The sequence below is a fragment of the Podarcis gaigeae genome, assembly GCF_964106915.1.
Source record: "Podarcis gaigeae genome assembly, chromosome: 7".
Lineage (NCBI taxonomy): Eukaryota > Metazoa > Chordata > Lepidosauria > Squamata > Lacertidae > Podarcis > Podarcis gaigeae.
In genome coordinates this window covers 41,005,487-41,029,641 of record NC_139683.1, presented here as the reverse complement: position 1 = coordinate 41,029,641, position 24,155 = coordinate 41,005,487, and the positions used below count along the sequence as shown (strand labels likewise).

The following is a 24,155-nucleotide window of genomic DNA, read 5'->3' as shown; positions in this document are numbered from 1 at the left end:
TCACAATAATATACGCACATAAATTTCTCTATCAGTCTCTTAAGACAGCTTCAGAATTGTCAAATGTCAAGAGTTGGAATTTTTTTTCACATCATGACTGAAATGTGTGGCACACTCATGCAACAGGTGGCATAATTTAATGGAGCATTTCTTTATAATAACACCTGTCCTTGAATTCTTACCTGTAGTTATCATATAGCCACATGAGAATGTCATACATTCTCCCCCGACATACTGGTGACGGGTGAGAGATGAAGCCGGTTACTGCAGGAAGCAGCTCTCGTACCTCAGCTGGTTTCAGGTTAGGTAGCATCTTGTATACTATATCCATACATATGGTTTGCCTTTCGTCGTCTCTAGGAGAGAAAAACAAAAACACATTTTTTAATTTATCTATGATTTTAATTTTTAAAGGTTTTTAAAAAACATATAGTGCATTTTTATTCACTTTAAAAAGTGCAGTCAAACGGATTTTAAAAATAACTTCATTGCAACAGCAATAAGTATGTATACAAAAGTGCAGCAAAGCTAGACTTTTGACTGAGCTTGCGAGGATTTTTCTCTGAAAAATGCCAACTGAAAAGTGATAACAGTGAAAAACCTCCTCCTATCCTCAGCACCCAAAGAGAATGTGATTTTGAGCCATTCCCATTTGCTCAGATAGGGCTTGTGCAGAAAATAGGGTTTGTGCAGAGTTCCTATAGCGTCTGTGTCATGCACAGAAGAACCTGGCTAGAAATATGGATAGTTATGCCCTTACTTACCTATGACTCATGACTTGTGTAAAATCCTTACTCTTCAACTGTAAATACAGATCCGCTATTTCTTGGGCACGACACATTACTACCTCCAGGCAGTAAGTTTTCATCACCCCATGAAGTTTTGGTATCAGGAAGAAGACTGCATTCATAAACCTTTCCACGAACAAGAACCAAAAAGAACAGGAAGTTATAACACTGCTGAGTTAACTGAACCTCTCTATGGTATAGGACAATTGAGAGTTCTCAACTTACCTGTCAGCAAGAGAAGGGAAGTTCTTTGTCACTTTATTCAGACACACAATAAATTTGTCCTCTTTGGTATTCTGATGCTGCTTTAGCTGCTGTATGACCAAGTCATAAACCGGACCTTCAAATATCTGAAAAATTGAACATATCGTTAGGTACTTTCTAATGCCAAAGTCTCAATATCCTGACCAAAAAAATAGTAATAATTACTAATTATGTGAGTAGTGAGAGGCCTCCTCAGTCATTTTTATAAGATTAGATAAATCTGTGAAAGCTAGCTCAGGCATAGGCAAACTTGGCCCTCCAGATGTTTTGGGACTACAACTCCCATCATCCCTAGCTAACAGGATCGGTGGTCAGGGATGATGGGAGTTGTAGTCCCAAAACATCTGGAGGGCCGAGTTTGCCTATGCCTGAGCTAGCTCTTTCAATGCCACAGTAGGAATGAGACTTTTATCTCAGAGGCAATAAACTGCTGCCTACTGAAGGTTGGGGAACAATCTGAGTATGGCAATCTTCACCCTAACTTCTAGCTAGCAGCTACTGGAAGCAGATTACTGGAATGGATGAAATCTAGTATGACAGCTCCAATGTTTCAATAAAAGGGCAATACTTTCTCCCCTGTCAAAATGTTATACAATGGACATGTTATACAATGAAATACAGTGGATTAGCTAAGATAACAACACAGTTTTAATGTGTATTTTAGGAACCATCTTAAAAAAATAAAACCGCATAGAATACACTTAAAAAGCAAACTCCTGCTTTGGTTTTAGAAACTGTAAAATACATAGCCTGCTGTATCCACCTTTTCCTTCTCAGAAATATAGTGAAGAATGAGTCCCAGCACTTCGGCGGCAGCTGCATACACTTCCTTGTATTTTACTAAGGCCATGTTGTTAGTCAAAGCTTGGTAGTATCTAGCATGAAGAAGAAATATGCTTCGATAGTCTCAGAATGGTATTTTAACGTCTAATGTGTAATAAACAGTTATCAGTAAGAGCATGTTTAGAAACCCTATACAGACCACTTGTTTTATCTGTAAGATAAACAAAGTGGATTACAAATAATTTAATGAAGGGATGGGGGGAACTCTGGACTTTCATCAGCTCAGTGTCAGGGATGGTGGGAGTTGCAATCCAACATCTGGAGGATGAGAGATTCCCCATTCCTGGCCTCATGCATGCACTTTATACATATCTACTTCCCCGTTTGCTGAAAATTTCAATGTCAGTCCCCAAAGTTCCAGTTTTCATTTTGGAAATTGATTACCATTCCTGTCTGTTTCTCCCTCCCCTCCAGTATGGGAAGCTAGTTCTAATTCAGCATTATATGCATAATTTTTCCCATTTTCAGATGATCAACATGAATTCAGAGACTGAAGCATGCTTGAGTAACCTCATTTAACACCGAGTAAACTTCTGCATGATCTCACAGATGCATTACGCGATCACTGTAGTTCCTGATGCAATCCTTTGAATATAAAATGCTGCAGGGATCAATTTAATTGCTTTACTCAAAGCAATAAAACCACATCCAAATATGAAAATTTGGAGGAGATTAAACCTTCTGCAGTGAGAACACTATGAAGTTTTATGTTGAAATCAATTATTTTAAAATCCTACCACCGGCCTCCAAATTTATCATCTGATTGCAGGTTTTGTGTTTTGGGGTAAGGATAAGTAACAGGTAGGAGAATTGCAAGACAAATTTGCAAGTGTTTCATGTTTCCTTCTCTATTGGCCCCACTTCTTTTGTTCAGTACATTCCAGCTGAATTGCACAAAAATAATTTTCTTACTTCACACTGCCTATTTCACAGTTTGGATCATAGGGAGGCAGGTTATTAGCAAGAACAATTCCTAGTAACTGAATTCCCACGGAGTTGTCTTTTGTGTTGGCATCTCTACCAGAAAACCGTTCATATATTATCCTATAGTAAACAAAATCACAGAGATCATAAAAATAGATTGAAAAATAGAAGTGGTCAAGTTCATACTGACTATTCAAATTGGAGCATTTTTAGAAACCCTGCATTAGATCAACACCTGATCCCCAACTCCCACCCAGTCATGCTATAGGTTTGTCTTCTAAGGGTGTTGTTGGACTCCATCAGGCCCAGGCAGCACGGTCCATGATCAGGAATGATGAGTTGCAACCCAGCGACATCTGGAGAGAACCATGTTTGCCATCTGTGTCTAAGGCATGAAACACATTGATCCTTAATGTCTCCAGGTTAAATACTAGAGAATTGGCAACAGGTATATTCTAACATTGCTAGACATGTATGATGACAACAGGATTTAGTATAAATGCAACAGTCCACCTACCCAAACTAGCTTTTAAAAAGAAGCCTTCACACTACTAGGATGATTTTTATGTGTATTGCAACTACAAAGAGTACCTTTATTAAGATTATTTACCTGTAAGGTATGCTGAGACAATCTTTCCAGCACTCTACTACTGTCTTGACAATTTCTAAGTTATGTCTGAACACTGCCTTTTTCTGGTGAAATACGTTCTTCATCAAGAACTCAAGCAACCGGTTAGCTAGGATTTCATCCTTGATATTTCCCTAGTATAAAGCAAATCACAAAGCACTGAACTATTATATTAGTAACTATTCTTCTCTGGTGAAGAATATCATCAAAATTTAACTAAGGAATATGCTTTAAAAATTAATCTACAATTTTTTTTAACAATGCGAAACTGCAGAAGACAAATCAAACTTTAAATTTAAATCACACTTTAAATTTATATATACATTATGAGAATACATTTATAGTATCACTAACAGTTATTTAGATGAATGCATTTGGCTATTATTTTCACTAGAGTGCCTCCTCAGGATAATGCTTAAGAAATCATTTAAAACTAAAGGTGCTCTAAAAATCATCGTACTGAATTGCCAGGGACATTTCTCATTATGAACTTACAAATTTCAGTCTTACTACACCTTTTAATCTTAGTGAGTGGCCCATAATTACACCTTGACCCTGCATCAGATCATTACAACCTAAATATGCGCACACACATATATATTTCTTAGTTTCTTACTTTGGGTGTAGCAACACTAGTCCAGGAAAGTAGGGTGACCACTATCTCCACCACCATGTAATGAATCCCTTCTCCTCCATTATCTCCAGAGACAACCAGCTGCAGTAAGGGGCCCAGCCAGTGCTTTGTGTAAGGTTGGAAAACCTAGAGAAATGCAGAATGCCATCTATACAGCAGTGTCACTTTGGAAACTGCTGCACAATATTGAAAAAGTAAGTAAATGGAGAGGGCACTTCTTACAAATGCCCAACAATGAGATTACATTTCATGCTTCACTGATAAATAATCACACAATACTTAGGAAAGTAAGCAGGGTACTGATATTTGAACAGTTGGGTTTATATGAACACCCTGAACATGCCACTCAGGTATTTTTCTCCCCTTACCATTAGCACATTCCAATTAGAGGCAGTAGATCAGATTCCATGTCTCTTACATGAAAAGTTGCCTATCTTAGAAGTGCTACTTTTATTCACCTGGAGGTTTCAAAACTACAAGCCCAATCCATCATACAACACTACTGCTTATGTATGCTTATGGTGGCTGTTTTATGGACGTCCAGGGATTAGTTCATTATTTTAGGTGTTATTTGTTTTATTTATAAAAATACTTATATACTACCATCTCATAAAATAGCAGGGCAACATGCAGCAATATGCAAATAAAACAAGGAAAACCATTAAAAACGGAACAAAATCATCATAAAAATGCCCGGTTGATTAAGATTTTAATCAGTTCTGTATTCCAATCTTCATTACCTTCTTAAACTTTGAGTTCAACCTACTTTACTCATACTGTAGAAAATTATTACAACAACCAGTGCCCATTTACAGTCTCATTTTTTAAAAAAACGACTCACTTCTTCTGTATTCACAATGAGTTTTGCCACAAAGAGGCGAATATTCAATGGTACAGATGGATTTCCTAGTTTGCTGTGTAGAAACTTCATCCATGGAGGAAGATCTGGTGAATCTGTACCCTAAGTCCCCAGAAGATAATAAGTACACAGACACAAACAGCCAATTATCTTACAAGGCATAATTAAAAGGCAACAAAAACACAGCGCTAAACCACAATTCTTCCTCAGTTACCAGTAGAGGTGCATCCCAAATCACGGGGATGGGGGCACGCGGGCAGGGGGGAATGACAGGGAAACAGATGCTTTACAGGAAGTAGAATACAGTGGACGCTCTGGTTGCAAACGTGATCTGTGCGGGAGGCACGTTCGCAACCTGCAGCACTGCGTCTGTACACACGCGGGTTGCGATTTAGTGCTTCTGTGCATGCACAACTGCCGAAACCTGGAAGTAACCTGTTCCGGTCCTTCCGGCTTTCGGCGTGTCTGTAACCCAAGAAAATGCAAGCTGAAGCGTCTGTAACCCAAGGTATGGGCTGTATGTCAGTTAGTTTCCAATCTACAGTAAGGCAATATTTCTAAATGAACACAAGTACTTTGCTCAATATGAAATCAAACTTCAAACCATGGAAAATGTTTGTTCCACAAACAATTTAAATTAAGGGTAAAGAACAGGATCCAGTTGGCAGGCCAGATCCTAAGCTTCCCCACAGGCCACTTTTTATAGGTGGGTAGGGCTGCCCATCTGTCTATCACCTAATGTTACCAGGGGATCAAGTCATTCCACTTCAAAGGAAAGAATCAAGGGGCCTGTACTCCCAGGTTTTCCTTTCCAGGTGCACCTTGCACTTTTGAAGTCAGGCTTGAATTCAAGCCAAGGAAGCAAATAAAGAATGAGAACCACACTTCTGAGTGTGAAACATTTTTCCATTTAGCTTGAGGTTTTAAGATGCAGCTCAAACCTTTCTGCATCTGATACGTCTCAGGCATGAGAACAGTGGGTGCATTTTGCCCACAGCCTGATGGCTGCATCTATAATGACTTAAATCAGCTGAACTTTTATCTATCTATCTATCTATCATCTATCTATCTACTATCTATATCTATCTATCTATCTATCTATCTATCTATCTATCTATCTATCTATCTATCTATCATCTATCTATCATCTATCTATCTATCTTTTTATCTATCATCTATCTATCTATCTATCTATCTATCTATCTATCTATATCTATCATCTATCTCTATCTATCTATCATCTATCTATCTATCTCACATTTCTTTCATGGATCAATTCATCTAGTTGAGGTTATTTCCTGTAGTAACTGGGGATAAACCACGGGTAGGACAAGATCTTGCAGAATATGGAGTATCTGCACACAATGCTGAAGTCTTCACAAAAAGAGAAAACATTAACCTAGCAAGTATGCTGAATCTTCAAGCATTTATGTGACAATACACTGACATCTTTCTAAACAATTAAACCTAGAAAGACCTAGGAAAAGATTATGTTAGCAACATATGAAGTCATGCCAACATTTACCTTTTCTACTGTGGGTGTGATTTTATTTCTGTGCATGTGTTTGATCAGGGTTGTCATAGAGGCCATACATTCATGCTGGTTCAGCTCATCCATCTCCAGTTCCATAAAATCATCTGAAACTATAGGTTCTGTGGGCTCCTTTTTAAACAAGCAAAAACTGCCAATTAGTTCTGAAGATGTCATACTTTTTTTTTTTTTAAGTGAAATTAAACATGAATTTCATTTTATCCTTTCATTTTGTCTTCATAATATTGCTACAGTTAAGTGCTTGGTAGTAGTAGCAAAAATTATGAGGCTCTATACCAGGCTTCCTCAAACTCGACCCTCCATATGTTTTTGGCCTACAACTCCCATGATCCCTAGCTAGCAGGACCGGTGGTCAGGGATGATGGGAATTGTAGTCTCAAAACATCTGGAGGGCCGAATTTGAGGAAGCCTGCTCTATACACTGATATATCCTCTACAGCTCTACATGTTTAAAAAGACCAAAGCTGTAACATTTGAAAATTCATGCCGATCTTTTAGAAAGAAATGGAACACAAACCTGTGTGTGTGTGTGTGTGTGTGTGTGTGTGTATGAACATACTTGCAGCTTTCATACACAATAGACAAGTCAACTCACCTTTCTCCTGAAGCGAGAACCGGAGGCAATACGGTCTTGTGAATTATATGAAAAACTCTGTACTCCAGTTGAGAAATCAAATTGGCTCATCTCTTCACTCAGACTGCTATCTGCCATATACGATGCAGAAGCTAAATAGTGTGGCTCGACTAAAAGGGAAAGGCATAATCTGGTTATACTACTGCACAAATATCTATGCACATCTCTAGTGAAGAACTTCTAAGTAAACTGGTTTCATGTGTCAACTCTCAGGCTAACATTCAGAATACAAAAAAGAGAAAGATCAAAGTTATTTTTATGTTACTCTGTAAAGCTCCAAGTACATCATCATCAACACAGTTAAAAAAGGAAGTAACAAATAATACCTGAATCCTCACTCATTGCTTCCCTTGCTTCTTTCCTAATGGCAATGTATTGTTTTTTTCTATCTAGTGGAACCTAAAATACAAAAAAGTTTTCAAAGCCCTTTAGCTTAAATAACACATAGTGCTACCAAATATAGAGGGATCGAATGGAAGCAAAATTTATAAAATATGGAAGAGAAGTTAGCTCCAGGCAAAGGGTGAATGCTGCCTTGTGCTCGTTTTTTTATATTGCCCCACTTCCTTTGTAGACTATGATCAAAGATTTTTCCATTTCCTGTGCTCTCTGAGCATCAGGCAACCATTTTGTCTGCCATTTCCTCCATTCACCTTGCAGTGAAGGAACCATCCCCACTAATCTCAGTCTTGCTGTTGAACACACTTTGAATGTGATGCCAGGCCTCTCTCTATTCATGCAAACTCTGATCTGCTGACATCATGTATCACCATCACACATTCATTGCTATCATCATCTTGCATCTCTCAAAACTTGAGCAAGCACATACTGTGTTGTATTTTCTTCTAAGACCTGCTTCCCTCCACAATCAGAGCACCACAGTGGGCCCACAAATTCCTACAGAAAAACTCCCCCACTACCTGAGACCACCACAGCAGAGACTGTGTGCAGTGGGCGTAGGAACCCTCTCCAGCACCCAGGGCAGGATGCCAAGGGGCAGGGCGAACCACCCAGTGGTGCATGAGCAACGTCCGTACAGATTGCGCTCGCGTAACAACCATACCTGATGCCACTTGTGCATGCCATCCATACAGGCATCTGTACAGAATGCTGCTTGCACAGCAACTGTACAAACCGTGCATGTGTGGCATACTGTACAGAGTGCGCGTGGCAGCCCATATGATTGCAGTGCGAGAGCGGCAGCTCGCATGGATGGTGCGCAAGAGCGGCAGCCCACACAGACATTGCGCGAGCAGCGCCCATACTGACTGCGCACATCCTCTACTGCTCAACAGCTGAGGGGAGGCAGGGGCCATCTTGTCACACACAACCCAGAGTGGCCCGCCCCTTCCGCACCCCACTTCATACGCCCCTGACTGTGTGGAAAATTAACGGCTACAGCTACCTGCTTGGTTAGCAAAATAACATACACAGCAGGATCTGGAATAAAATCTGGCCAAAGCACAGAATCTATGAAGGCTACTAAAAATCACCATGGAAGCAATAATTCAACTAGGCATGCTTTATACAGTGGAACCTCGGTCACTGAACGCTTTGGAAGTTGAACGTTTCAGCTTTCTATTGAAAGCTGACAACGCAGAAGTGAATGATTCTGTTTTTTAATGTACCTCAGAAGTTGAACGGCTTATGAGGCGTGTTTCTCCATTTTTTCAATGCATTTTGCTGACTAGCAATTGCGCCTCAGTTATCGAACGTTTCAGAAGTCGAATGCTCTTCCAGAACAGATTACGTTCAACAACCAAGGTTCCACTGTACTTGCGTTCTGTGATTTAACCACAACTCTTAACTTTGTCTAAAACTCTTAAGGCAGTAAGATCTTCTCTTAATAGGTAGGTAACTTCATTTTACCTTCTCAAAATTGAAAGAGTATGTTATTTCACAGTATTATTGATGTTGCTTCCATTGTATTTGATTTATTGTTGTCGCAAATAATACATTAGCAGTGAAAATTAAAAAGGAACCTTTTCCTACCTCAACCTCTATAGGAAATGAATAATGGTGCTGTAAATCCAACAAGTTTTCAAGAATAAAGAGATTCTGCAGAAAAAGAAGACATGCAAATCTTAAATGAACAATTATGCTGCAATTTACAAAATGTTAATTACCCAGTTAGCTGTATGTTCCAAGAATACATTTATAAGTAATTGCCATCACGAAAAGTTCAATAAAAATCCAATATATTAATTGCTCTTATTAAAATCTAAATTCCACAAATCTCACCACTGAAAGCAGACATTCCCAAGAGAAATAAGCCCACACAATGTATTCCAAGCCCTGACAGAAGTCAGTCAACTTGTCCTTTCTGCCTACTGCAAGAAGCAGCACAGCTTAGATAGGAGAATCTCCTGCACCTATGGTAAAGAGTTCTGTCCTGGGCCCGTTGATGTTCGACATCTTTATAAATGATTTGGATGGAGGTATTGCAGGGATGACACCCATCTCCTCTATAAATATACTGTCTCAAGTTACTCAGTAGATCTGTTAGGTTGTATAGCAATCACCCACCAATCTCTTTTTACAGTGGTACCTCGTGTTACGTACCATTCCCCCTGACGAATGATGTGGGTTATGCGCTCCACTAACCCGGAAGTAGCGACCTTTGCCCTGGGATGCAAGGGGAAGTCGCGCTCCGGCGACACAGCAGCAGCGGGAGGCGCCATTATAGAGAAAGCGTGCCTCATGTTACGAGCCGTTTCCTGTTACAAACGGACCTCTGGAACGGATTAAGTATGTAACACGGGGAACCACTGTACTTCCAATAAAATAGGAAGGGCTATTAATTTATCCAGTTTCCCTGAACAGGTACCATGTTGAATGAACTGACTTGAAACTACAGTAGCATCAATAAGTGTATGGCTCTTACTTGATTGGTGGGCCAGCTGATAACCTTTCTAAAGCCAAATTGGATCTCAGAGCCAGCCACTATTAACCTCTAAGCATGGGTGACATTTCAATATACACACACCTTTTCTGGTTTTTCTGTGAAAAGAAAGCCTTGGTAAAATTTACTTTCGCTGAACACACAGCTAATAACAGCAATGGCACAATTATATGCAGCACAATGATACTGTCTCCTCTTTTCCAATAGCTGAGTTTCACCAGACATGTTTTCTGTAAAGGCATCATGGCAGGACCTTGAATCAAAACAGATAAAGAGCACTTTTACAGGAAATCATACAGTCTGTAAAACAGTAAAAACGAATGTTTAAAACATGTTTTAAAAATAAAAATCAATATGCTAAAACCACAAAAAACACATGGCAGCTTCTGTATGTCCACATAGACTTCGCTAAACATGGGTATTTTTTAGCAGTTGCCGAAAAAAGTACAGTGGAAGTGCCTGCCTGATGTCAACAGGCAGGAGTTTCAAAATGTTCAAACTTGTGAATTGGATAAAACTTAAGCTGATGGGACTGACCTACAGCCTAATTTGAGTTGGGGCATCATGTGAAATCAAGCTAAATGGTGGCACACTGGTTTAAAGGAGAAGTGAGAAATTCTTACTTCATTAGCACCTTTGTAAGTTCATTTCCTTCTGCACATGTGGAGCCCTTGAAAGCCTGGTTAATTCTAGAGTCTTTAGAATATACTTCTTCTTTAGAAAGACGTAAATACATCACTTTCAGAATTTTGTAATAGCTCATTTTCTTGCTGAGTTGTGTTTCAAAAGCAGTTTCATTTGACTGGAAAAAATATAAAAAAGTAGGAAAAGATTCAAGGTGATGACTCAGCAAGAATGCTTAAGCAGCTTCGAAGATAAGTTATTTGAAATGTCAGTTTCAGAAGGCACAGATTAAACTTTACCTTGGTAAATCTAGATTTCAGCGTCTCCATAGCCTCCACGATAATCTTACTTAAAAAAACTTTCAGGGCATCCAAGCTGCAGTGAAGCAACAGGATGAGAAGAGAGCGGTCCACATAGGCTTGACGAATTGCATTTGAGAGAAGGGCTTCACTCTGGAACATTTTGTGAATGGTGTCCAGCAACATTACTTGTTTGTCCCAGCTGCCCCTAAACATAGTGAAAAATTTAGAATGATGTTCAATCACATTCCTAGTTAAATCTCAAATCCAATCCCAAATCTCTTCTAGAAGCATCTTAAGAAGTGATTTAACTATGACAATAAATTTAAAAAAACAGGCTCTGCAGGGATATTTTCAAATAAAAACTTTGGGCATATAAGCCATGTAAGTAAAATATTTTTGCGCACCAATCACACATAGCAGCCTACAGGAAATATAGACAACCAAGAAAAGCTTAAATGGCTGCAACTAAAGGAATCTGAAATTAAACAAGTTTCCCTGCATTCTCAATAATCATTCGCTTCAATGCTTGAGTTCGACCAGTTACCAACTCTTGTTTTTTAAACTGTGTGATTTGTAAAAACTGGGAGATACACTAACACTTTAAAGCAGTACCTTCTGGCAATTCTTTTGAAGCTGAGTTCAAACAATTCTTCCATTATATGTCTCTGGTCCCTGCAAAGAATTTCTGTCATCAGCTGCAACAACATGGGACTCTGGGATAATTCAAGTGCATCTAGGAACTAGAGTTTGGCGAGGGGCAGGCGGGGTCGAGAAGAGATAAACAGAGTATATGCAAAATCTGATTAGAACTAAAGATACATGTGAAAGTGAAAACAAAATATAATATATATTCTGTAAAAAACATATAATAGAAATCATTTTTACTTTAGCCTACACAGATGCAGCATTTCTGCTTGCAATTTGCTTCACAGGATTGGATCCAACCAAATCTTCCCATTAGCACAAGGACTTTGAATCATTGCACAAGCAGAATTTCTTGTGAAAATGGAACAACTTTGTTTGATACAAGCTAAATTTTGCCTGTTTTTCATTTTTTTAAGTGTATTACTTAGGGCTCAGAACAGGTAAGAGCCATTCTAAAATGCCTATGAGTAAATGACAGATCTTTTCACTTACTTTTTTCGTGCAATCCACATAGTTATTGTATCTCAAGGTTCCTTTAGGAAACTCATCCGATCTCAAAGGGAAATTAAAGACTACAAGTTGGTCAAGTGCATTCTTAAGGTCATCAAGCCTTTCTCCAACGAGATTAGTAAAGAATGGAAGAATAATAACAGCTTGACTCTGAAATACACATGCAACTTAGAATCAATTGTATTATATGTTCAGGCACATCTAAAAATCTTTATTCTTCCAATAAAATTCTGAGGAAGGAGAGGATATCTGCCAAGTACAAGTTAGGCATGCTGAATTCTATCACAGCCAACACTAACCATATTTCACTGTTAACAAGGGAGATGAAATTGCTGTAATGCTCAAATTTTGAATCTTGGGTAACTGCAAGCAGTAAACACAGTTAAAGCTGTGTAGGGAGGACAGGGGGAATGGGTGTGGTATGGAAATGGGTCGTCTGCAGTATGAAGTCTAGTTAAGATGCAATGGTAAACCGTGTCTGTTTAGCTTAGCTCTGGGTTGATTGTATATCTGTTCAGGCTCACTAACTATGGCTTGTTTGGGGCCGAAAAACCACAATCCAAAACCCATGGTTCAAATTCAGCTGTGAAAACTGGTTTACATTAACTGTCGTGTTGTTGTTCGATCCAAACATGGTATCCTGGGCTTACTCCAAAGTTTGTTGCATTGCTGTCAGGGGCTCAGGAGCAGAGGCACAGGGAAGAGAGGGAATGGAGAGCGAAGGGGAAGAATCCGAGGGGAGCGTAGGAGAAGAGGGCAGTGGGCCGAGGGATTCCATGAGCCTTTCCAGCGAATCGGAAGATTCACAGAAGGGGGCGCCAATGGCCAGAGGTAGGGGGTTCCCAAGGGGAACGCCCCAGGAGCAAGGGGGCAGCAGGGACTCCCAGAGCAGTAGTTGGAAATCAGGACCAGCCTCCCCACCAGAGCAGAGTGGGGGGGAAGGGTCCCAAGTATCGGGGCCAGTGCACTCCCCACCAGGGAGAGAAGACGAGGCAGGGCTGACCACGCCTCCATCGGAGAGTCGGACAACGGAGGGAAGGTCAGATCCGGCCAGCATCCCGGAAGAGGGAAGCAGTGACAGAAGTAGTGTAACGGTTAGGAGAAAGGTCACTGGGTTGGCGCAAGAGGCAAGTTCAAATGTACAGGAGCGCGGGACAACAGAGAATGAGGATTGGGAACCGGGTCCTAAAGCCCGCCGGAGGCAGGGGGAGGAGCTAAGCGACTCAGCGTCGGAAGAGTCCAGAAAGGGCAACGCCCCAGTGGGCAGGAGGACCCAGAGGAGGAGAGAGCAGCGGAAAAGGTGGAGCAGGGCTAGGATCTTAAACTGGTGTCAGAGGGGAGGAGACTCAGACGGGACTTCGCCGATCTAGGGTTTAAGACGTAGGGCTGCACGCTGCGGCTTTGAAATGGAAACTGAACTTCAATAAAGACTTTTGTACATTACGACAGCCTAGCATTGGTCCTCTGTGAGCTGGGACCTAGAGGCAGCTCTGACAATTGCTCTGTGCCCACTGCCCATCCTGGCTACAGAGTGTGTGGGAACAATGGCTTGAAAACAAAACTGTTCATATGGTGAGGAGTGACACTCGCTGAAGCTTTTGCAGACCTCTCTGAGGGTACTTGCAAGTTTCTTTAAGAATGAATGAATGAATGATTGTGTGGACAAAGTTCTCTGCTAACTCTGCAAATAGTAAAAAAAAAAAAAAACTTACCTTGAGATTTAGACCCAACATCTGGTCAGTAAGTAGACTTGTATATGTATTAAAAACTATAGAAAATGCCTCATGGTGTGTATTGAATGACACAGAAGAGTCAATCTGGAGAAAGGAAAGAAATTTAAAGCCAAATTTTCACTTAGAATTAATTGATGTATACAACTACATCAGTCAAAAAAGTTGTTAAAATATGTATTAACTGACACCACATGTGTATGCTAGAAAGTTCGGATTGAATATTTATTTATTTATTTATTATATCCTAAACCTTTTGTGGAATATGATTCTCTGGGTGGATAGCATCCAGCAAAAAAGAAACAAAGAAAATGATAATGATGCAAATTAAGAACAGGAGCAATCAGAAGAAACTCTTCCCTACATCAGAACACACACTCTCAGAGAAAAACAAGGTCCAATCATTCAGAAAGACTAATGTTACCAGACATGTTTTCAAGTTAGCCCAGGACCTGATCCAACCATTATTGTACAGAGTCCAGGAAATGCATCTGATTAGCTATGCAACATCCAGGTAAGGAATACAGCTGTTGTTGTTAAAACATGTATAGACCACTTCACAGCATAAAATCATCAAAGGCATATACATAGTAAAAACAGAATAATATAGGGAGGGGTGCTGTAATAATTACTAGGGTGCAATAGGAATGCTGAAAGGTGTAGATAGACCAGAATGCTCTGGTCATCTTAATTCAGCAACCTGAAAACAACTGCAGGGTGCAGAATACCCCAGTGCAGCTGGCCTTATTGCACATCTTCAGTTTCCTCCAAATACCCAGGATACCTCCAGTGTTTCCCTAAGAGACAGCCAAGGTTGAGTTGCATGTTTCAAATGTCCTAGGCCACTGAATTAGGATATGCATAGGCCTTTCACTGCTGCACTGCACAGCAGAGAAAGAGGTCACAGATCTATACAGCACCTAAGGACTGGATCTGGGTGTTAGCTGCACCACATAACCAGACCTTGGGATCACTTCTGTACTGGAGACAGCTCTCTGAACAAAAGCCCCCAAATATTTCCATGCTCATATTTTGCACACTTTCCAAAATACAGTGCCAAAAAAAAAATGTAAAACCTCAAGAATAAACATTTCAAAATTAGAAGAATATCATCTAGATTTTTCTTAAATGTTTCACACCTGGGATCTGTTGTGATATCACCGACTCTCTAAAACTAACCAGAGTGGGCCTTGGGCTCCCTCACATGGCCTGAACTCAGCTATTACAGTTGTAGCTTTACCTGCAGAACTTTAGCTAGCAGGGTTAGGACAGCCATTTTGCTTTCAGGAGCAGAATCTTTGGTCCACCAGTGGTCAAGCTGCCTCCAGTTTTTCAAGATAGCCACCACCAGTTTCACTCCTTGTTGCTTGCGAACAGCACGGTCTCTAAAGCTCTGGTCCAACATACCATTCAAAACAGTACCAACCTGAAAGCAGAGTATGGGTACCATGAAATATTGATGTAATTCAACACCCGGACTAAAGCATAATGTTTTCAAGATTAGCAGCCAAATGAATCATTACAGTGGTCCTAAGCTTTTCTATGGCCATTTCTGCCAAAGATGGCCTTCCACAAAGAATGGCTGAAATTAAGCATCTGAGAAAATGAAAATGCAATGTCAAAAATCCTTAGATTCCACATAGATTACCAATGCTTACGATGCATTAATTTTTCTCAGACATTTAAGCTGATTAAATTTGCAACATAGCAAAGTGTAATTCATTATTTCAGACTTTGCCCAAAACCTGAAATAAGAATGTATAAGTTAAATGGTCTCAAGATGTCAGTACCAGGGGAAAATCCTTACAATCACTGTTTGTAGTACAGTAGGAGAGAGAAAAATTATATCTTTCCCATTTTGTCGCTAGGCACAGACTTTGGAAGCGCTGGGGCAGCCGTATACAAACATTCACAGGGATTATGCTTACTGAATTAAAACAGGAAACAGAATATTCCTTGCTGCAACAAGAAGGTAGGGTTACTGCTCTCTCTTTTATTTCAGTTGCTCAGGAGTAAAATGTGTGAGAGAATAAGTTTGCCAGCTGAAAGTAGAAGTACATTACCATTTTGGGGCTGTCTTGAGCTGATTTCATAAGCTGAAGTACTGCTATATCCATATTTTCCAGCAACTCTTCCTTAATGGTTTCCCCAAACAAGCTGTAGAAATACTCTCCATGAGAAAAACTGATAAGGTTTCTTTGAGATGTTCCAGATAATGGCACAGATAACATTAATGTGTTCAGCAGGAGACTCACCAGCTCTATGCACTATAGGGAAATGAATATAAAAGTCTTACATTTGTGTATCTTAACATCATTAGCAAACTTTTCAGTCAAAAAATGTATACCTTTCCCCATCTTTACAACTTTGGAGCATTCTCAGTTCCACACAAACGGAGGAAGGGCTAAGAATCCTGTTTGGGTGGAGGAGCCCCACCCAGTCTGAGGAGCTATTCAAAAAAACTCCAACATTACAACAAAAATCTAGTAAACAATGAGCATCCTGGACACCAAACCAGAGAAGAGAAAAAGAGGAATTAATATGATGAGCTTTCTTCAACTACAGCGCTTTCTCGGGTCCTGAGGTAACTATGGGTCTAGGAATTAACAACCTTAAAAAAATAACCTTGGGTGAATCAGGATATCCACCATCCATTGAGAAAAATGAATATTTATGCTGAGCAATAGCATCCTGCTTTTTGTCTGTCTCAGACAGATTAATTATTGGGATTAACTGTCAATAAATTTATGTAATAAATTAATTAAATAGATCAATTAGTAAAATAAATTGGGATTGTTATTAAAAACCACCATTCAATCTATTACCTACCCTTCGTCATAAGGCCCAAGGGTGGGTGTCATCAATTTAAAATGCAATATTAAAAAAATACATCTTTGGACCCAGCCTATGCTTCTGACTTTATCTGAGGTGTCAAAAGCTAGGGTCAAGAGCTGTATGTTCAGCATATGATGCATATGAAACAGCAGGACCCATGTAGAAGAATTAACCTGCTTGGAATGTTCTGCTCAAGAGTTGTGCCAGAGTAGCATCAGTATCTGCTAGTATAAGGTGATTCTGGGCTCTAGCTACCAGTCAATCACTCTGGAGGACCATGGTCTAGGTCCTGCTATCTCTTTTGCTACTGTTGGTATTTTGATTTATTTCTCTTTCTCAAATGAACAATATGGTGGAGGGAGAAAGAAAGAAAGAAAGAAAGAAAGAAAGAAAGAAAGAAGGAAATGTCTCCTGAGCATTGCTGTTCAGGTGCAGAGCTGTTCCGACATCAATGTTCCCTTAGTGGAAAGGATGAGAGGGGAGAGATTTTGTGTGTACAGTGGTACCTCAGGTTACAGATGCTTCAGGTTACAGACTCCACTAACCCAGAAATAGTACCTTGGGTTAAGAAATTTACTTCAGGATGAGAACAGAAATTGTGTGGCGGCGGCAGCACAAGGCCCCATTAGCTAAAGTGGTACCTCAGGTTAAGAACAGTTTCAGGTTAAGAATGGACCTCCAGAACGAATTAAGTTCTTAACCCAAGGTACCACTGTACAGGATCCTGGTTCCCTTGTGCAAAAGCCAGGGTCCAAGAGCGTTCTCCTCCACTTAGAGAGACAGAATGTGCTCATCACAGAGTTTAAGTGAAATCTATATCTACACACACACCTATGTAGAAAGATATGAATGAAGGACATGATTAAACTTATTCATGACAGAGGACGCCATTTAAATTTTTCTGCTCTGTGATACTGATAACAACTTGGGTGGCTAACTAAAATCACAGCTAGCAGCAATCAGAAAATCGGATAATCTGAAATATCAGGGACACAAACATCAGAAAATACATGCATGGCATCAACAAGGCCTGCTCCCACCTGTACACCGAAAGCAAAAGCCAGATGCAGCAGACTCTCAGCTAATCGTTTACTGTTGATGTCCAACAAGGGTAGGGACTGCCTTTCGTCTCCTGGTGCAATACCTTTGTATACAACTAACATGAGTTTAGAGCCAGTCTCGCAATGCAGAGCTGAAACCTTAGGGAGGAGGAAAAGAACAAAAAATGCAGTAGGAAAAAAAAAGTTCAGAATCATTGGGGGGGGGGGGGGACGACAATAAAGGTTTTTAAGCTGAAGTTACGATGTGCCTTTTCTTCTCTTGCCACTTGCAAACTCTTCTTAAGAGATTCTTCTGGAGTTAAGCAATCATCAGGAATGAAGGAAACGTTATGTCTTCCTCCTGCAAGCATGCCCTGCCCCCCAAATAACCAAGAATCGGAACACCATGGTTTTAATGCCACCAGAACAGCAATATCTCCTGAGCAGCTGTCATTACGAGAACCTCAATGTGAACAAAATTAGATTCACCCAACAGTGCACAAATTCAAACATGTGATAGCAATCTTCTTAAGGAGACAGAAGAGAGGAAGTATTTGCTCCATTTTTGCAAAGGAAATGCACTCTGTTTATCCTCCAGTCAAGAGGCATGGTTACTGGTAACTGCATAATGTACAGCACCTTATATTGAAGTTTTGTTATGCTATAATAGGTTGGCAGTGTAGTTACTGCAAAACTAGTGAACTTACATTATACTACTTCCAATAAATAAATATTTTTTGCTTTACAAAGTGCTGATGTCAATACAAATGACAAGCTGTGTTTTTACCTCATGCTGCAAGGTACAATGAAGAAGGCCGGCGTTATGAAGCTGTTTGCATGCAGACAGGATGGAACCAATCCTAACGTGATCCAACCGTGCATCTGGATTGTACAGCTCAACACTGCAAAGTTCCTCAATGCTGGCAAAACAAAAGAGAACTGATACTAGGCATGTGGCTCGAGCAATAAGTCATTTGTTTTGTTTTATGCATTTATTAGATCCTTATGTTAAGAGACATCCTACCTTTTTGATGTTATTATTTTCTTTATGCTGATCTCTAAAGGTTCTCTATAAGGAGATCTCATCAAAGCTTTTATAAGCCTGACGCAAACATCCGGAAGCTTTTCCATAACTTGTACATCAGCTACATTAAACCCTATGCTTCTGGGGTCACAGACGGTCCTCACAACGAGCTCTATCAGATTCTCATTGAGCAACTGTCTCTCAAGCAGCTAGGAATTACAAGGTAAAAATGAGACAAGAAGTTTTAATTTCATGATCCAATCATTTTCACTTACATTCAAGGTTTCATCATTCAAGATTTTATCTGCCTGCACCTCTCAACAGAAGCAAAATAGTCCCTTTGATCCTCACACCTTACTTGTTGGTTTTGCTGTCTTAATGTAATCCACTTACTTTGCCTGGTAATTAACCCCATGTAACAGGATCCACAGCTCATTCATCAGTAGGGTCAGAGGACACATTTTACCATGTACAATGGCAATCTGGGATCCAGAGTGTTTTTTTAGGTTGCAGCAAATGGCTTATACAAGTAAGTACTGGATTTTCTTCTTATTTTGAACTCCTCGATGTAACAAACAGCTTTTGAGCTTCCCTTCCATTTAGCAAATAATTTGCCACTTGTGGGAAGCATCCAGTGCTGCCGGGGAATTTTTAGAAACCCAAAATATTGTGATTTTTAAACGGACAGTATAATTTGTGAGTTTTCACCCATCACACCAAAAATCAGGTAAAGTCATGGCAAAGTCACATTTTGGTTTGCCATCTTGATTCAAATGGTGCCCGGAATCCAAACCTCAAAAAAGATTGCTTCCCCCACTTCTGGAACACTTGTGCCACGTTGGCAGTGCTTAAGCCCTGGGGAGGTCACTTAGGTGCTGCTAACGCAGTGGTTTGGCTTCACCCTCAGAGGCACACTCCATTGTCTCTCAGGACAGGCAGATGCCAAACAACAACATGCCAAAATCAAGTTTCAGTCCACCGTCTTGAATCAAAATAGCTCCTGGTATCCAAACATTGAAAAAGACTACCCCCACCCTCAGAAACCATCATGCTGAGTTTGGCGATGGTATTTCAAGAGGTTGCCAAACCTAGACAAAAAAGATTGAAGTTGCACCAAAGCCATATTTTAGCAGACAATCTTGATTCCAAACAATGGCCAACATCCAAACACCAATGGAGAACACTGCCCCCACTTGGGAAACCCTCATGCCAAGTTTGAGATCTCAAGAGGAATCTCAACATATAAAGAATAAACGAAAAGACAAAGAGGCAGACAAATCACACTCCAAACTATATAGTAGATGAGGCATGGGGAGCAGGGCCTATTAAAAAAATACATATTCTTGAGCACAGGTAACTAACAGCACTTGGGCAACAAACACAGGCTTACCTTCCAGAATTCCTGCTGGTGGGTCTCCAAAACCATGCTTACAAAAATCATAATTCGAACTACAATTGTACATTTGCTGTAATTGTACTCTTCTCTTTCTTGTGGACTGAACATGTTGCCTTTGGACCCAGTGCTAAAACACTGTTCTGCGCCAGACACATCATGCAAGGCCATTTTTTCCAGGAAGAAGCCCAACGATGTCAGGAATGAAGACCCTATATTTGTAGCTTGGAGGGAAAAAATGCACTAGCATAGAAATAGTTTCCTCAGAATATAAAATACAACCTTATTTTGTTAGACATAAGAATTATGTGAAGGAAATAAGTAGCAAAACCAAGATACTTTTTGCCCCCAACGGTCTAGAACTATGTTTCACTCAATTTCCCTTCCCTTCTATTGCACCACTCACATTATATTTTAGATACATATTTAATAATACTAAAATACCAAAAGAGTAATTAAAAAAATCAGCTGAATGTTATTTCACGTAATGTGGCCTACAGTGGTTAACAGCAAAGATGACTATAAGAGCTTGTGGAAGTAAGACAACTCCAGATGACAAAGGCTGCTATAGAAGAGTACTTTGAACTTTCTGTGTGAGAGTAAGACAAACATTGTAAAGGGGAACTGAGGCGCTGGGATAAAGCAAGGGAACATCTGAGCATGAAGGCATGCCGGCACAATGTGTGGAACAGTGGGTATCCCACTATTATGCACTTTGCTCTAATGGATTATGAAAGACAAGTGATCAAACAAGCTGCTTCTGTAGTTTACTTACCCAGCATCTCATTTGGTTTGATCATTCCCTGCTCGATAAAAGTATTGTAACAGTCCAAAGAAGCCAGAAGCATATCCATCCATTGCACAACAGCACGCAAACTAAAGGTCTCTTGCAAATCATGAAGAGTCGGGTGGGCCAGTATTCCGGATATATTTTCACCCTCACAACCACCTCCTTCAAATTTTTTAATGAGGAAAGAGATTCCTTGTTTCTGAAGAACATCACCCAACCAAGAAGATGGGGACTTGTTATCTGATGAAGAAACAGAAGTAGGACCTCTGAATGGCATATAGCCTATGTCTATTGAACAAATTCTTAATGGAAACTGTGGCTAGATCTCTCTTTTCTGGCTGCAAAAGCATGAAAGAAAATTTCCCCATTAAAACCATCCTGTCCAGCTGCTGTTCTCATACATTACAATTTTTAATTTGGTTATGTTATTCACCTTTAAACTCACTCCTACATTTTAAGGTATCGTGTTATAGATCTTATTTTAGCCATGTTTTAGATATTCCTGATATTCTGTATCATTTATGTATCACAACCCTGAAGAAAATTGAAAGATAATTTCACAGTACTTTTATCTAGCAAAAGAAAGAAAAAAGACCTTAGCAAATTCTTAGGCTACAATCCTGAGCTATTTAAATCCCATAATGTTAACAAGGTACCCACATACCTTATTTCAACTTTTCACCAGCAAATGAAGACTTCATGTGGATTCCTATGGGGGACTCAAGCTAAAAAGAACACTGACTTGCCTAAAACCATTTGGTGAGCTCAAGGCAAAGGTTACAGCTCAACTGAAGAATTCTTGATTCACCACACAGTTTGGACAAAACAGGCAACGATAGTTAATGGAAGACTTCCTGGTTCGTTTGGTTGCTCTCACAAAGGGACAAGTGAAGATACCATGCACACAGTCAAAAGACCACAAAGGCAAGAAGTCACTCACTGTCTCACAGCCACCATATTTACACCAGCAGCATATTGCTCACATATGCTGCAGCATACAAACCTGGCAGCAACGGAACTAATTCGAAGAAAAGCTCCATAACTTTATGCCGGCATTCTGTTTGGGGTCGTCCACACTGCATCAAAAGCCACATGACAACATCCTCCAAGCATATGGATGTCTGTGGAAATCCCCTATATAAGGTGGTTACAAAAAAGAAGAAGTCTGAAGTTATTAGCCAAAGAATAATAATTTATTATTTATACCCCGCCCATCTGGCTGGGTTTCCCCAGCCGCTCTGGGTGGCTTTCAACAAAATATTAAAATACAGTGGTCTGTTAAACATTAAAAGCTTCCCTAAACAGGGCTGCCTTCAGATGTCTTCTAAAAGTCTGTTAGTTGTTTTTTCCTTTGACATCTGGTGGGAGGGCGTTCCACAGGGCGGGGCCACTACCAAGAAGGCCCTCTGCCTGGTTCCCTGTAACTTGGCTTCTTGCAGCAAGGGAACCACCAGAAGGCCCTCGGCACTGGACCTCAGTGTCTGGGCAGAACAATGGGGATGGAGACGTTCCTTCAGGTATACTGGACCGAGGCCGTTTAGGCAGTCAGTTACTTAAAACACTGCTCTGCTTATAAATTTGAAAAAAAAGTATTTCAAATCTACATTATATGTGTTGTGTTGTTTCTCACAACAAACATGCCTCCCAGAAATCCAAAGAGATTACTAACCTAGGTACCCGCCGTTGATTTTCTTTGTTGAGGCTTGATGCTTTATGCTTAATTATACGCTTCAGGTGATCAACAGCATCACAACATTGTTGCGTTGTGCCTGTTTTAAATGTTTTGAAAATATGATATGGTAACTGGCCCAAAATAAATTTTCTAAAAGGTCATGTCTGTTTCTGGCCGTGTACACAATGCTAAAAATACACTTTACTTCACAAATTTACACTTTCAAAAAAGTGCATAATAATGAAAAAGTAAATTAACATAAAATGTGGAACATGAGAAGCATTTTAAAGGAATGTCATTTCAAATTTGCCCTTCCAAGCATGCTTCTTTATTTTTATTACAAGGTAGACATTTTAGCAGTTTCCAAAACTTAAATATTTTAACTAAAAACTCCAAATATATAGGTCTGCATTTCTTCAAGATTTGAAGCACCAAGTATGAAGCCTATCAAACAAACTTTAAACATATACCTAAAGATTTCTCATCTCCATGTGTTAAAGCCAGACTTTCCAGGTACACAACCAATGCTTCAAAAACGAACTGGTCCACCAAAGCACTTTCTTCCCTATGAAACATGAAAAAATTAGATAAGCAAACTAATATTTTCAGCATTAGACAAGAAAGCATCCTTTTCTTTTGCCAGAAATATCACACCATTTTTCAGCCACAGTATAAAAATACTGTTTTGATCTCTGTGGAAGCTTTAGTAAACACTGCATTCTCTCTCCTCAAAGTATGAACATTCCCTCTATTATTTTCATGCAGCATAGCAAAAATACAAACTCTGTTGCTTACCTAAATTCTCTGTAGATGTTGTTAAAAGCAAGAGAACTTCCCAACCGCTTGAAAGCATTGGGATGGAGAGCAAGACTGTATAGTCTCTTGAAGAGCGACTTGGTATTTACTGGACTTCTCTCCTGCTGCTGCGGCGTACTCTGCTTAATGGACCATTTCAAAAATTCTCGGACACACTGACCACAGAAGTCTCTCAGAGCACTGTCCACGGGGTCTACTATCCCTTCCTGAAACAGAGAATGGGCTTGGTTCACCATAAAGGAATTTTGTGATAAGAGTTTATTTCCTTGACACCTGTACTGCACTCTTCATTGGATGAGTAATGTAGAATCAGTTGATAAGGAAAAAAGTAGGGAGATTTATCATACTTTTCATCCTAAATTTATACAAGAAAATATCTCAAGGTCTACTTTGAGAATGTCTTATGGTTCTAATAATTGTCCAAGATTTCTTTCACATTCTGCTTGCAAACAGACTCAAAACAGGTTTCTGGTTGGTTGGTTTTTTTAAAGGATTATTTTGTGATCAGTGTAATACAGACTTTTTTAAAAACAAAACTTAGCTGGAATCCTGCATGCTTCAAGACAGTAAAAAACAAATCAAAGAACAAGTTTGGGGTGATTGCCCACATCACTGAACTGAAAGTGAATCAATGGTGTATGCCAAGACAAATAAAATCTTCTCACCAAATAACCCTGAGAATTAGAGCATGAAGCGTTTATAAACACCTTTGACGAAAAATATTGATTATTCATCTTGCATTTACT

At 39.8% G+C, this 24,155-nt stretch overlaps 1 protein-coding gene across 1 annotated transcript in view; it reads right to left on the bottom strand.

Moving 5' to 3' along the window:
- PRKDC (protein kinase, DNA-activated, catalytic subunit) overlaps window positions 1-24,155 on the bottom strand; it is a 91,270-nt gene that overhangs the window by 40,241 nt on the left and 26,874 nt on the right. The window contains exons 27-55 of the mRNA XM_083747488.1: window positions 23,389-23,615; window positions 23,064-23,158; window positions 22,591-22,690; window positions 21,925-22,055; window positions 20,907-21,161; window positions 20,129-20,355; window positions 18,739-18,947; window positions 18,502-18,634; window positions 17,715-17,873; window positions 15,903-16,106; window positions 15,080-15,265; window positions 13,822-13,926; window positions 12,092-12,259; window positions 11,567-11,694; window positions 10,952-11,159; window positions 10,652-10,830; window positions 10,113-10,281; window positions 9,119-9,184; window positions 7,453-7,525; window positions 7,088-7,236; window positions 6,466-6,603; window positions 4,923-5,042; window positions 4,064-4,207; window positions 3,430-3,581; window positions 2,808-2,939; window positions 1,816-1,927; window positions 1,014-1,138; window positions 765-914; window positions 183-356 (exon numbers count right to left, since the gene is read on the bottom strand). Of these exons, the coding sequence (XP_083603614.1) occupies window positions 183-356; window positions 765-914; window positions 1,014-1,138; window positions 1,816-1,927; window positions 2,808-2,939; window positions 3,430-3,581; window positions 4,064-4,207; window positions 4,923-5,042; window positions 6,466-6,603; window positions 7,088-7,236; window positions 7,453-7,525; window positions 9,119-9,184; window positions 10,113-10,281; window positions 10,652-10,830; window positions 10,952-11,159; window positions 11,567-11,694; window positions 12,092-12,259; window positions 13,822-13,926; window positions 15,080-15,265; window positions 15,903-16,106; window positions 17,715-17,873; window positions 18,502-18,634; window positions 18,739-18,947; window positions 20,129-20,355; window positions 20,907-21,161; window positions 21,925-22,055; window positions 22,591-22,690; window positions 23,064-23,158; window positions 23,389-23,615 (4,418 nt within the window). The remainder of the gene's footprint in view (window positions 1-182; window positions 357-764; window positions 915-1,013; window positions 1,139-1,815; window positions 1,928-2,807; window positions 2,940-3,429; window positions 3,582-4,063; window positions 4,208-4,922; window positions 5,043-6,465; window positions 6,604-7,087; window positions 7,237-7,452; window positions 7,526-9,118; window positions 9,185-10,112; window positions 10,282-10,651; window positions 10,831-10,951; window positions 11,160-11,566; window positions 11,695-12,091; window positions 12,260-13,821; window positions 13,927-15,079; window positions 15,266-15,902; window positions 16,107-17,714; window positions 17,874-18,501; window positions 18,635-18,738; window positions 18,948-20,128; window positions 20,356-20,906; window positions 21,162-21,924; window positions 22,056-22,590; window positions 22,691-23,063; window positions 23,159-23,388; window positions 23,616-24,155) is intronic.